At 42.2% G+C, this 14,678-nt stretch overlaps 1 protein-coding gene across 1 annotated transcript in view; it reads right to left on the minus strand.

Moving 5' to 3' along the window:
- LOC104075384 (BPI fold-containing family C protein-like) overlaps positions 1 to 13,560 on the minus strand; it is a 14,813-nt gene extending 1,253 nt beyond the window's left edge. The window contains exons 1-14 of the mRNA XM_009575859.1: positions 13,455 to 13,560; positions 12,973 to 13,084; positions 12,717 to 12,845; positions 11,156 to 11,311; positions 10,289 to 10,352; positions 9,419 to 9,479; positions 8,399 to 8,490; positions 6,322 to 6,495; positions 5,557 to 5,610; positions 4,073 to 4,243; positions 3,463 to 3,530; positions 2,132 to 2,174; positions 1,214 to 1,277; positions 367 to 443 (exon numbers count right to left, since the gene is read on the minus strand). Coding sequence (XP_009574154.1) covers positions 367 to 443; positions 1,214 to 1,277; positions 2,132 to 2,174; positions 3,463 to 3,530; positions 4,073 to 4,243; positions 5,557 to 5,610; positions 6,322 to 6,495; positions 8,399 to 8,490; positions 9,419 to 9,479; positions 10,289 to 10,352; positions 11,156 to 11,311; positions 12,717 to 12,845; positions 12,973 to 13,084; positions 13,455 to 13,560 — 1,371 coding nt within the window. The remainder of the gene's footprint in view (positions 1 to 366; positions 444 to 1,213; positions 1,278 to 2,131; positions 2,175 to 3,462; positions 3,531 to 4,072; positions 4,244 to 5,556; positions 5,611 to 6,321; positions 6,496 to 8,398; positions 8,491 to 9,418; positions 9,480 to 10,288; positions 10,353 to 11,155; positions 11,312 to 12,716; positions 12,846 to 12,972; positions 13,085 to 13,454) is intronic.
- Positions 13,561 to 14,678: the final 1,118 nt, after the last annotated feature.

Genomic DNA, 14,678 nt, shown 5'->3' on the forward strand with positions numbered 1-14,678 from the left:
ATAGGGATAACTCTAATTTGATTTGATTGGCCAAACTTGAACAAAATGTTAAAGGTAAACCTGTTTTCACACTGAATTGCAACTTGCAAGGCTGAGCAAGCTGTGAATTTGATCACTCCATGGTTATGTATTCAGTTCTAACTTTTCCTCTCAAAGAAAGATAAATTTGTTTCTAATAGGATTTTACAATTATTACAGATCTCATTTTAAACCCAGGGCTTTTTACTGCCTAACTAGCTCAAATCCAGCAAGTTTCTTGTAGAAACAAATGCCTAGCCAAAAAAAAAAAAAAAAGGAAAAAAAAAGAAAAAAAGGGGGATATCCTTTCATAAGGTATAATCATTCATAGGAGTGTCAAAATCTCACCTGTACAATTGTAATGTGAGGTCTCGTCAAGGTAACATTGGCTAGATTGGGCAGAGGGAATCCTTTTGACAGTTTAGCTTAAAAAAAGAGACAAACACAATGATTTAGGTATGCATTGGAAAGATAATAAATACCTGCCCTTCAACGACTCTGTTTATCCAGAGATTTCTAGGTCATTTACAACAATTAACCTCCTAGTCTTCACAAGCAACCCTGGGAGGTAGATGTGATGCTCATTTACCAATGGGGGAAAAGAATTACCGACGCTTTTCTCTTGGCAGAGTGTTACAGCCAAACCAAGGCACTTCATGTTCAACACATTACATACTCAGTGATTTGTCCCTAGTGACCTGAGGGATTGTTAATACAGCTCTAGCATCATTAGAACCTGTTCCCATTTGTCTCCATTAGTTAAGGAAGGTGAAGTTCATCCCGGTACAGAGGGCTGTCACAAAGCTGTGTCTCCTTCCAGGGCCTTAAATAAGATTTATGAGAGGCGAAAGCCCTATGGTGGTCTAATAAAGAGGAATACATTTCACACACAGTGGCCTCAGGCAGGTGTGCAGGCTAGAGAGACATGCTTCTCACTGATGCATCAGGGCCACCTTGAGTGAGGTGAAGGCAGATGAATTATGAGTTTCCAAGCCCTTTGTGCAGAACAGTGCCAGTGAGAGGGCACACTTACACCCCTACAGATCAATCTCCCCCTTCCACTGCTTACTGGCTGATGGTCATTTTCCGCTCAAGTTGATGGGAACTGGAAACTTAAGCAGAAAGTCAGTAGAAGTTCCTAGAATCACCCACTCTGCTGGAAGCTTTTAGCTGATGCTTTGAAATACAGCCTTACCGTTAGCTGATGGAATTACTTCAGTCTGTAAAATGTAAGACAGGATGTTCTCGAGAAGCGAAATCTGCCACAGACAAGAAAATTGAGTTAGACATCTCTTCTTGGTAGCGGTGGAACTGTCATGCCCTAATCCTGGATGGAGTTAGTAGGCTCATGTTCAACTTTCAGCTCTCATTTGGCCCAAACGAGTCATAAGCTCAGGTGAACTTTGGATCTTAAGTCCTTGGAATGATGCAAAGGAAGTGAGAAGCAAAATGCGAATGGCTTTCATCATGCTTGGACAACATTCTCATTTAAAACAGTCTATTTCCTTTATTTGTGAGATAATTTATCACCAATAGCAAAGCAGGACCACAGCAGTTTTAATCCCTTCTCCTCAGCTACTCAGAACTGATTGATTGTACTCAGAATTAAATGACTCTCTGCGGAGGCAGGGTTTTCCCCTGTAAGCCTCCAGCTGCACTATTTCAGGCATCTGAGACTAGTATTTTGGCTCCCATTCCCTGCTGTAATTCTGAGCATCTGTGATGAGCACCAGTGCACCACATGGCGTGCCTCTGCCTCAGTCGTGCATGTGATCGCTTGGACAGCACACCGCTCCGTCTGCTGCTACAGTTCAGATTACCGCTGTGCGCTTCACCGTTATGATTTGAGAGATCTCTCTGCTTACTGATAAAATACGATACACCAGTCAGGGGAACTACAGAATATCTCCTTTTCAGAGCACTAACTTGCCCCAAAGAATATACTTTTAAGTCCACAGCAGAGAGGTGGCTGCCAGAAGACAGGAAAAGAGCCACCCAGGAATGAAGCCAAATGATTTAGAAACACGAATAAAATTTAGCTGCTTACTCTTTAGCCTTGATATCACTGATATTCCTGGTTTGCATTTCCTATGTGCTTAAACTATCCGCTTACCTCGAAAAAGCCAACATTGGAGTGGGTTAGGGAGAACTGGAGCCTGAGGGAAAGAAGTGAAAGAAGATGAGTCACTAGAAAGGATAAACACACGTTATTCTAGTCATGTGCAGTCACTGCTGTAGAGCTCCAGGCATTAAGAAACATCTGTAAAGAGACTTTGGAAGCAATACATTTTACATAATGCATACTGCCTCATAGAGAAAGAGGTGGTTTTCTTAGGGCATTGCTGAGCATGCATTCAAAAGAGTATGCTAGAAGGGCAGTAGCCAGCAACGTGAATGCGCTTCCCCCTCTGTGCTGTATTTTGGAAATCCTACTGATAGGATAGGTACCAGGGCTAGCATCAAGGACTTGCAGGCTCTCAGATATTTTGCAAAGATTTTGGTAGATGTACATAATGCTTTGATATGAACCTTACTGGGGTGGGAAGAAAAATTCTGTTCATCGTATGGTACTGCTGCCGATGGCTGTGTTGCTAATGTCTCTGTTTCCAAATTCAAATAGTTATTCAGTACGTATTCAAGTACCCAAATATGTATTCAAAACATGATTTCTGAGTTTCCACAGAACCAGCATCCCAGCTCTCAGGACACTAGATTTTTCTCTCTGAATGCTGCTGCAAAAAATGCTAACAGCATTATCCTCCTTAAATTCCTAACATCTCTGTGCCCTGATGAGCTCTGCATATTCTTAACCCTATAACTGTCTTCCCAAGGGACTTTTGTGAAATCTCAATTCCCAGCTGTGAGGTCTTGGAATACAGAGCTTCTCTCTATAAAATATGACCAAGCCTCTGGTCTCCAGCTTTCTGACCCTTGGGAGTTGCAGTGCCTTAGCTGGAGAATCTCTGCTATAAGAATATCAGCGTAGGAGAACTGCAGGGGTCCAGATGCTTTACCGTGTCCTGGACCCCTCTGCGCTTTCCTAGTGGCACAGGTGGGCTAGAAAGCTGTTGCATCTTGCCAGCTGGAAAGGGATGAGGGAAGCTCTCAGATGATTCATGGTCATCATAACTGCCCTGCACACTTCATTTATCTAGCTCAGAGGGGATAGTAGATGTCAGGAGCAGAGAAGTCCAATGAGACCACTGCCCTGCAGCAATCCACAGCTGGTGGGCAGTCCCTTGGGGACTGTGGCAGTTGTCACAGAGAAGCTTCCTGACTCCTCTAAACTGTACAAGTACAGCCACATGAGAATTAGAGAATCTAATGCAGATGAACTCACATTCATTAAATTATGGTTATCTGATCATGTGCCTAAACCGCTAATGTTGGGATTGCTAACACTTCCAAATGGCTGGAAATCCTTTCCACCCCAGGTTGGATTACCTGTTCAAACACAGTGAGCCCATCAATTTCTGGTCAAATATATTCAGAGCAATGCTGGTGTTGGCTGCCTGCAGAAGAAAGAAACCATGGGTTACCAGACACAAGAAGGCAGGACCCTTGCTGTGAATTAGTCACAAATACAGAAATATCATCTTCCCAGTTATGTGCGGAAGATGTTTCACATAGATGCAACTTTGTCCCTAGCCCAATGCAAGGCTGCACACAGTAAATGTCTGCTTATTTGAATGGTACTGACAAGAGCTGAAATGTGGGTAATGAGATTTCACTAATCAAAGACATTTTCAGTTAAATGAACAAGTTGCCAAGAGGCATGACTCATGCCTGCAGAAGTGTCATTCCAGAGAACAAAACTTTGGTTAATCAGAATTGCTATGTTTGGATTTTTGTCCAGCTATAGGAAAATATTCTTCGCCATAGAGACATCCTATAGGTTAAGTAAGGCCACATAGGCACCACCTGTGACTAAGGGGAATTTGCATGTTTGAGTACTAGAGATCTGGCGCTTTGTTTCTTATACAGAGTTTTAACAGAAGGAATGAACAAACATATTTAACCCTGAGTTAAACGTCACCTTGTTTGTTGTACTTACTATGTTCATTGTGAACAATGAGTGGGTGGTTGAGTCTGGCAGAACAGCAAACACCTCCATGGAGCCCTGAATCTCTGCCGTGAAGGAATCCTGCTCTAAGCTGATGATAGGTATTTCAGTAGCCATTAGCTTCAACATCACTGGGTAGGGTGTAACTGAATATTTGGCTACCTGTAAGGTTCCAAGACAAAAAAAAGACAGAAAAACGCTTTTCTTGTAGAACAGATCAGAATACTGCATTTTCTCATTCTTGAAACAATAATTTTGAAGAAGTACCTTAAGACGAGGTTAAGGACTGCTGCTAACATAAGATTCTTTCAAGCAAGCAGGAAGTAAAAGTTTTCTGTGGTGATAAATTAACAGTCTTGGCCACATCAGGAATGCAGTGGAAAGTTCCTTCCACTCTAGGAATATGATTTCTTCTATATCGCTTTGAGAGAAATTTCTTCTATATCGCTTTGTTTGTGAACATAGGAAAGGAATGGAACATGAATGTGATGTTTAAGTCACACAATAAAAGAGCTCAGGAGTCATTCACTTTGAGATTCACCCATCTCATGAGACAGGTTCCTGCTCTGGACTGTCCTCAGAGGAGCCTCACTCCGTCCTTTCCCTGAAGAGCGAGTAGACTCACCAAGTTCGTTACTTAGAACAGAGGGGGTGGAATATTAGCATCAATGCTCATGGCATTTTACAAAGACCATATGATGACTGCCCTTGGAGCATTCTTAGATTTCTGAGGAAGGAACTTAATATCATCCAGGAAGCAAACAAGGATGTGAAGTTCTTTGAACCACAAGTCCAATTTCATCCAACCTCGACATTCATGGTCTAGGGTCTCTTATGCTCATTTCTGGTTTCTCATTCTGTCTGAGAAGGCCGGTGTAAGCCATGCATGCTCATATTCTATGTCCTGTTATATTCATCTCCTCCACTTAAAATAAATGGATATCCTGTGCATCTGCCTTGTCTGTTCCATAGATGTAATGTTTCCTGCGCATCTGTTAGCGCGGTTTCCTGCACATAGCCACTATAGTACCTTCCCAGGTCTTTATTGAATTCCTTTCTGCTAGTCATTCACAGGTTAGCAGTGAAGCAAAGACAGTTATGCAGGTCTGGGCAGGAGAAAGGTGTTATTTCTGAGCTGAGGCCCTCTCAGAAGTCTCTCAAAGCAGGACTTAGGACTGGAAGCTTTTTCCTGCCTAGAGTTAGTTTTAGGTGGGAACAGCTGTGGCTTGGGCACAGTGCCCAAAATAAAGATTGATGTGCAAGATTATGGGCCAAGTTTGGTAACAGTGCAAGTCTTTCAACTCATTGTAGGGGTGGGAGGTGACAAGGCCCATCTCCTCTGCTGTTACAAGGCATACACGTGCCCACTTCTCCAGCGCGGGAGCCCTACAAGCCTTTGGGATACACCAGTAGTGAGGTGTCTGACACCTACATTGGGTGGTTTCCTGAGAGTGTGTGGAAGTAATGATACTCACCTCAGGGATGATACTGCCAAATATCTCCGTGCTTATATTAAAATAGCTGCAAGTCTGGAGGAAAAAGAAAAAAAGATAAAAAAGTTTACCAGATTTGACCTTCATGGTCAGCTTTTGTTTAAATGCATTATTACTGTCATTTCAATGAATTTTTGATTCTGTACCTTTTGTTCTCAGAAATATTCTTAAGGGACTAAGTATACTTAAAGCTGATTCCCAATAATATATGTCAAAATACTTCCTGGGAAAGCAGATGCTTAATATCATTACAGTTTGGGCTGCAATCTATAGGTTTTGGAACTTACTGAACCTCCTGGAGACAGGCTAGCCAAGTCTGCCAGCCTCCACAGCTACTGTACTCTACTGTACTTTGATATATGCTTTGCTTCCATGGCCCCTGTAGTACTTTCAGTCTGTGAAGACCCCTCAGAAAACAGCCACTGAGGCTGCTAAATTCCCCAGAGTAGATCTTTTGCCCATGTCAGAAAAGTCTATGCCTCAGGTCTACAAAAGCCTTCTTTTTTGTAGCAAAGTTGCTGGTATTTGGTACCTTGCTCAGTGGAACCTGGCACCCCTGGCTGTGGCCTGAGGCATCTATATAAAGCATAAATAAAAGAGCATAACAATACCCTAGTATTTATGATGTACTGTCTCAGGACTTCGCAGGCCAATTAGCAGCTTTATACAGCCACATACTGACAACTGGCAGGTCAAAGCCCCATCTTGGATGACTCTGAGCCACCCATTCCTCTGTGTCCTACTCACCTCCTCTGCAATGGTGATGTTGAAGGCCCCTGCGGTGTAGTAAGCAAATGAGCAGGTCTGAAAGAAATACTCAGAGAAGGCAAGGTAGAGCATGGAGTCGCTTTGGTCTGGGATAGTGAAGGGAGCTGCTACATAAGGAGGGCCAGAATAGTTTCCAGCTGGATAGACGATCCCCTGAAAAGTATTGGCAGAGATAAAAAAAGTCAGAGTCAAAATATGACTTTAACGTGACTGCAGACAATTAACGCTACTTTCCTTTCCCTTGCTCAGGCTATTCATTTGGTGTATAAATGAGTACATAGGCTTTGTAGTACACTCTGAAGCCTTGGTGCTTTCAAGAAGGTGGTGAAAACAAGAGATTGGACACTTTCACAGATGACACCTGAGATCTATCTTTTGAGATGCTGATCACCTACTGAACATGCTGACCACCTACCACCTCAGAAAACAAAGCCTCTAAATTAAGAGTCTACATGTTGCATGAAGAGTATGACTAAGGGTCCTTACTGAAAAGCCTTACTTTCTCCTTTCCCCATCTCCAGGAATTTAAATCTGAGAACTGCTGCCTAGAGCTATTCAACGGTCTCAATTACAAAATGGATCTCTAAACCCAGAGGTCTTTCTAGGTCAAAATCAGCACCTTATTCTACCCAGAAGCAACTTAGTAACTTGTGCAGATAAAAGAATGCCTATGAGAGAAAGGAAAGTTATGTCAGACAATCCTAAAAACACCTATGTTGTCTTTTGCACTACCCATGATATTAGCCAAGGCTTGCGTATCTAATACTTCCAAATGCATCCAGATTAAAAAAAAAAAGTAAAACTGATTTCAAGTGAGGAAGGTACTCAGAGGTTAAGATTTTTTCTATCCCTTTCATTAGTTTCCCCGTTATGTTTCATCTCAAATGTATTCTATGTGTCTTTATTTTCTCAACTTCTCCCCATCTATCTCTAAATTTTGTGTTGCCTTTTAAGGACTACCAAAACGCTTACAAAGTGCTGAGTCACTTTGCTGATGACCTCCCCATTCAATCCTCACTTGCTGGATTTAACAGTCACTCGCTTTGTATTTTTCCCCCATGTTGCATCTTATGTGGGAGAGTAGCTCTTGTAAAGAGCCATGACATTACCTCCTTAGTCTACCTCAAGTCCCTGCTTAAAATCTAGTTGCCACAATACCCAGAAGAGCTTGACAGCAGCTGTAGAGCTGGTGTGCACTGTGTAGAGACCAGTGTCTACCATACTGACTGATACTGGCTTATTGTTTCTTTGTGTTCCCGCCTCTCTTATTTCCTTGTTGTCTCTTATGTATACTTAATTTATAAGATCCTTATGACAAGACTGTCTTTGCATTCTCCCTTTGTAGAGCACCTAGCGCAAGGCATCTTAAACTTAATTAAGCATCTTAGATACTATGGTGATGATAACTACCCTCAACCAAATCACCTTACACAGAATGACAGTGAAGTCATTTTAGAATTAGAAACTAGTCTGGTTTTAGTTTCAATACATAAGGAGGTTTTTTTCCTTTATTTGAAAGAAACTTTCAAGTCTTCAAACTCAGCAGCACTCCTTGGGCTCCCATGCTTTTTCAAAGGTCATCTGTCTTCCCATTCAAGGTGCCAGAGGCTTAATTCTTGCTGCTATAGTCTTGCTCTTTTCCTCTCTCATCTGACAGCATATGCATCTAGTTAGTGCAATGTGTGGAAATCTTCCCCTGACTGACTGTACAAAGAAGTCCCAGATATTAATCAACAGTGAGAGAAGAATGAAGTTGAATACCTTTCCCTTTCTCTCCTTTCCCTTTCTTTTTTTTCTTCTAACTTGCTTAGTCAACTTTTACTGCTCTCTATTTGCTATAACCAACTCAACAACAATGTGGCTTTTAAATAATTTATTTTACAACAGGATTGTTAAAAAATGATTACAATAACAAATGCAATAGTGCTTTGAAATGTCTGTCTTCTCAGATACTGAGTCCTAATCATCCCAAGAGCAATCATGTTCATCTTAGAAAGTGGATCATACAATAATAAACCCCACAGTAATCTTGGCAAATAGCACTACAGGCAATTACCTTTAAGTCCAGGTCAATGAATGGACGGAATACTGCTGGCAAGCTATTTAAGGAGTAGTCTATTTCGGCCAAATCATCAATTGGCATTAGGACTGTAAAGGTGGTAGATAAAGCAAAATACCCAATATTACAAAAAGCACAGAGAGAATTTTATGTACACTTAAAACTAAGTCAGTTCCTGAAGAAGAATGACACAAGTTGTTCCAAAGGGCAGGGAAAAACACAACCAGGGACCTCCTAACATGCATTCTGACCTAAGGGTTGATGTTTCTACTGGCACCTTCTTTAAAGCACCTTCTTTAGTTTGTCTGATGTTTTCTTATTGTGAAAAGTAAATTTGGTCTGACCAAAAAAAAAAAGAAGTGGCCATGCCAGTGTTTCAGGGCATAAGGAGGTGTTGGGGTTTCTTGTCAAGCAGTTCTGAGAGCATCCAGTGTGCCTCGAACTTTCCCAGAAAAGGTGGGTGCCTGATCTGCTTAGGTACTTGTGTTTTGCACATGGTATCTGCCCAACACTTTAGGTGCCTTAAACTCTTGCAAATCTAACCCAAAATGGTTAAAGTGAGAAGCTTTTTTACACAGGAGCTTTTACATTTTGCCTTTGGCAAGTTTGAAAAATTGGTAAGTAAAACTTAAATTTCCAGGCAGGCTAGGGGAGCAGGCTTCAGCTTGTAAAGTGCTATGTGTGCAGGAGGACTCAGAGCATGGGAGGGAAGTGAAAACTTCCTTCGCATTAGTGCTGCGTGGCCTCTAAGTGGCATTTCTGACAACAAGGGTGCATGCTGCCACATTCACAAGTTGAGAATCATGCCCAAGTCCTTGGCTTCTCAGAAATATCCTTTGCTTGTCCAAGAACCACTCCCTTTATTTAACTGTGGTCCTGTAAGCAAGGGAGCAGACAGAATGTGGGGTCTGATACCTCTCCTGGAGGCTTTGCTGACCAGCTGCTCTTAAGGAAACTGCCAAATTTCACGGAACAGGAGGGAGAAAGCAAAAAGAAAAGATATCACTAGTAACTCACCATTCAGTGATCGGAGGTCTTCATCTATCAACTGGATCCCAGATCTGATGTTGGGACATGACTGTATAAAAGCACACTCAAGTTACGGCCTGAGTAGCGTGGACCTGTAAGCACCTCTTAACCTGTGTGCTAGCAAATCTGTCTGCTTATGTGACACACATTGCAGCATTTGTTTGTCAAAACACTTAAACTAGCTTTTCTTTAGCCATCTGGTTCCCCAAGGTTTCTACTTGGTGCAATGTAAACACGTCCTATGTCAGAGCTGCCTTTAGGCAACAAAGTGAGACGTTGCCAAAGGCAGCCAGATGGGGGTGACAAAACCACAGCCTTAATAGCGCAGGAAGGAGCTAGAGATCTCACATTGGTCTCACAGGAGAGATCCCTGTCCTGGGGCAGAATCACAGCCATCTCAAGCTCTGTCTCCTCTCAGAGGCCCAGGTTGTCATCTGAACTACCCACCTCTTTGATAGGATGAAATTTAAAGATGTCATACTATCAGGTGATGTACTACAACATCTCTATGCATCACCCAATATATGTTTTGTCTGCTGAGTGTAAAAATTACCCAAACCCCAGGATGCCTGTAAGTACACAGGGAGAGACTTATCCTGCATTGAAATGGGAAAATAACTACATTTTCCAGCCCTACTGCTGCCTTGGTTGAACCTAGCTGTGGACCACTCAATATTTCGGCTGTGAACTTGGCACTTTATCTGGAAGCATTTCTGGCTAGCAAAATGTTGACTGTGCTGATCAGACCGGAATAGGACTGTATTATTTTTCTAGTTCTTCCTTGCCAAGTTCACAGCACTGACTTGTGAAAGTCATATTCCTTAACGCCCCCTCCCCTACACAATTTGAAAGGCTTACGTTAGTGACCAAGCTCCTGTGAATGGGTTTCTTCAGATACTTGATAAAGAAGTTATGCAGGAAGCTAGAGGAAAGGAAGAAAGCAATTCATGGGTCAAGTACTACACTCATTAACAGGAAATCAGATATCTCCGCAGAACATGAATTTAATGGCCTCTGAGTGTGATATTCTAGTCCACGAGGGAGCTTTCTGAAATGTAACAACTATCAGAGAGCCACCATTTAAAAGGAGATCATTTCACCAGTAGGCATCTCAGCAGTTAGCCTGGGTAGATTCATCTTTATGAATAAGGAATTCTTCATATTACCACCATCATGTATGTACAAACACAGAATAAATAAGTAGTCTCTGCACTAGGAACTTCCAATACAAGTAAAAACAAGCAAACAAGCAAAATACCAAACCTAAAACCAGGTGAAAAGAATTGTATTCAGACAGTGAGAGAAGTACAAGAAAACAATGAAATAATGTTGCACAGAGTTGTAACCAGAGGCACAACAGACAGCAGTCTGGTTCTGTTCAGTTTTGATAGCACTGTGACTAGAAGTTCTTAAAGCATAGTACAAGTATGTAGCTTCTACCTAAAGTTGAAGAGTACAGCAGTATTTGGGAAGAAGCGGGTGCTGAAGAAGCACAAGGAATTGTTTGGTCTGACCAGAACTGCTGTATTTATCTTTTACTCAAGGGACAGAGTGCACAAATACAAGGACAATGGTCAAATGTGGCCATTTTAAAACTGCATTAGGGCCCTAATTCTTACTTGTAGTGCCTATAGATGCCAAAATAGGTGCCCTATTTTGTGAAGTTGTCTTTGTGCCATTGACAGTTATTTTCTCCCAGAGTATATACTGATGTCTTCCACTTACCCACTTTTTCCATTCAACTTGATGTCTATATCACCAGAAGTTGTCCGGCAGCTGGTAAGTGATATTAATGTATGACCTGTATTATCCAGGGGTGTTGAAAAGATTGCAGTAACAAAAACCTTTGAAATGTACACTGTGCTTCTTCCGCTGTCTTTGCTGCATAAAGTAAAAATAAAGAAATAACTGAAAAAACTATTTTTAATGAATGTTCAAGACTCAATTAATTCTTAAATGGACTCTTTTCTGTTCACTGAAGATGAGGCTGTTTGAATACTTTTTATTGTATTGCTTTTAATGAAAATAGATTCTAATGTGTCTGCAAAGAATCAAGTATGCTACACAGATTTCCAGCTAGGAGTTCTGGAAAATGATGCATTTGGGAAAGTAGATAATTCACTGTTGTAAAGTATTTTGTTCAGTTACCAGACCTGCGCCCACCACAGAGAGAACTGGGATATGCCTGATACAAGATAGGACAAGAGAGCTGTACTGGGATCTAATCTATTGGTGTTTGAGGAGGGTCCATACAAACCCATGTGAGGGCCTGGAGTGCCCCAATGGGCTCTGTGCCCTCTTCCCCATCCTTCCCAGGGGCTTGGCAGCCCGTGCTCAAGACCATCTCCAGTATGGTGAAGCTGTGTAATTTTGAATCAAGTTGTTCATAAATTGGTTGTGAGGAAGAGTTGTGAAAAGCCTCATTGGGGGTCTCTACCCTTGGTTTATGAGGTGCATTGGAGCTCAGGTCTTTGCTCGAGCTATATTGTAGGTACACCTACGTGCGACCTTGTACTTAGTTAATCTTGGTGGTGCTTTGCTGGCTTGACTTCCTGGCTTTGCCTCAGACCTGCCTCTTCACCATGGACTTGCCTGGCAATCTGGACTGGTGGCTGTTCCTGGTCACTGCCACTAACCTGCTCTGCTTGCCTGTCTTGGGTACTTGCCAGTGAGGGCACTGCCCCTCCTGCCATGCCACAGGCTCAGCTCCCGGGTCCCCTCCCCTTGCAAGCAGCCAGCCCTGACAGCAGAAGCCCAGAAGTGCAGATCAGAGACTGCTGTAATTCAGTCAGTTTAGCAATATAGGCAATGTGAGTTGTGGGGAAGAGGAGGAGGGATTTCTTTCCTCTGAAACAGCCTGGGACTAGGAAGGTGTGGAGACTGCTCTAAGGATATTGCCATTTGCTTGTCCATTTTCCATCAGCTTTTGAAATGTATCTCTTGGAGGCATAGCACAGGGTGTCTAACAGTGTAGCTGCACTGGGAGAGTTTATTATACTGGACTATGATCCGCCGGACAGCATTCAGCTAGAGCATCAGTCCTTTCCTATTTGCAAAGGTGCTTCTCAGCCATGGGCTCTTTATCAGAGCTTATGGCTGAGAGGGCAGGGGCTGTCTCCCACCAGCAGACCTGTTGAGAAAGACCAGTCTGTACTCCTGGGTTACTGCTACTAGCTGTTAAAGAGCACCTTTGCCATGAAAAGTTCACAAGAAAAACTGAACTTTGCATTTTTATCTTTATATTGTTCACCAAGAAAAATCCCAGGACACATGAGTCTGTACGTACAACATCCAGGTCCTTATGTTCCAGCTCATATCGACGGTTAGAGAAGCATTTCCAATCACCAGTTTTATCCCAGTCCCAGGTATGAGGGAGATGGAAGCACTGGGGAATTCAACAGCAGTGACGTGTATTCTAGAGCATGAGGGAGATAAGGGGGAGAAAAGAAAAGGAAAAGTTTGTATTTCACAAGTCAGGGTGAACACAAAACAAGATTCAAATTTCAGTCAAACACAAATTGTCCCCTGGAGAGAATACTTACCTTGAGATGTTGTATTTGACATTACCAAGCCCAAATTTCTCATAGCCACTCAAATCAGGGAAATGCTCCTTCTCCATATTCTGCTTCAGGATTTCCAGCCCAACCTCCTTGGCTACAGGAAAACAGTGATCAGTTCAGTTGCCTTTGATACTGCCTGGGAGTTTATAGTTATGTGCTCTGGCTTAGGAGATAGGATGGACACAGAGTCAGAAAGAAGAGGGTATCTTATTTGAGACCCAGCAGTGCTATTTCAGATCTCACTCCTAGTCATGGCAGGAGTTGAACTTACTGATTCAATATCTGAAATCAAATGAACCTTGATATGATGTACAATGCTGTCAAGCAGCTTACTTTATCTGCTATATTGTGCTCTTAAACTTTCCTTTTCTTTATAGCCTGTGATAAGGTCATTTCCTTCCACTGCCGTTGCTTCCCAAGATATCTGTCATACCACCACCAGATCCTGAAAACATCACACATACCATATTCCAAGCCATTCTGGGTGATCCTCACTTTGAGTCCAGGGTTGGCGTTGAGTTGCCCACTGAGCAAACTTAAGAGGAGGAGAGAACAGCAAATCTTCACCATCTCCCTTGTTTTTTACAGGACCTGTTAATAAATATTTATAATGGTAGTAGAATTTCATGCTATGTCACGTGGTGGCTGTACTCCCTTTTTCCTCCCTGGAGTGAGCTGTTCTGACACCAGCTTTCCCTCCAGAATGGATAAAGTGGAAAGCCCAGCAACCGTGGAAGAGAGGACCTGCTCTGCACAGGCTGCTAGAGAAGCAGAGCTCCTTGGGGTAGAAGAGGAAAGTCAGCCTATTCACTTGGTATACATCCTGCTGGACAAACCCTGTTGAAAGGGAAGCGGCACTGAATTTTTAGGCTGTAACTTTTTTTCCTCTAGTTAGTGGAATAAGTAGCTTATCTTCCCCAAAATGTATGGAGCTCTCAGTGCCTCCTGGTGATTCAACAGTCGTCACTGGGTCTTAGCACTTTGGAAAAGCTATCAGCTCATTTAGTTATAGGCATTGATACCCCTACTTTAGGAACCATTTATTAAGATCTTAGCCACAACTTTCTTTGAGAAGCCCTTTATGTTCCCTCCCAACAGTCAACAAAAGAAAATAATTTTGTGCCAGCAGACAATGTTTTCCTATCTCCTAGTCTGCATGTTAATAAATACGTTAAGTTTTATCCAAAAACTCTCCTTGCAAAGTTCATGGTCAAATGGATGTTTATTTTTGCTTTTTTCATTCCCATTAAACCACTTTTTTGCCCATGGAGAACCACAGCCTAGTTCTCCATTCACAGATAGGGACTTCGGTGTTTATAAGAACAAATTAATAAAGGCAACATAAATGCCTTTACTAATAATTTACATATTATTGCTAGTCTCTTGTTTCCCTTAACTTGTTTGGGCTCATCAGCAATGGACTCTGCTCTTTTATCATCTCCTCTCAGAAAATTTTAAGGGGATACTCATAGCCTGGAACAGTCACTTAATGTCCAGGACAAAAAAAAATCATTTATCATTCACAGTAGGTTGCCCTTCCCCAATATACTTGGGTGGGACTGTTTGTATTTAATTAGAGCCATTCAAAAGTTAGGTCTCTCATCTCAGACAGTCATCTTTATAGTGGGGAGGGATACATCCCACCTATCTTAAAACAAATTGCCCTGTGGGGAGTGCTCATCTTCCCC

This window comes from Fulmarus glacialis, unplaced genomic scaffold (genome assembly GCF_000690835.1).
Source record: "Fulmarus glacialis isolate BGI_N327 unplaced genomic scaffold, ASM69083v1 scaffold33794, whole genome shotgun sequence".
Lineage (NCBI taxonomy): Eukaryota > Metazoa > Chordata > Aves > Procellariiformes > Procellariidae > Fulmarus > Fulmarus glacialis.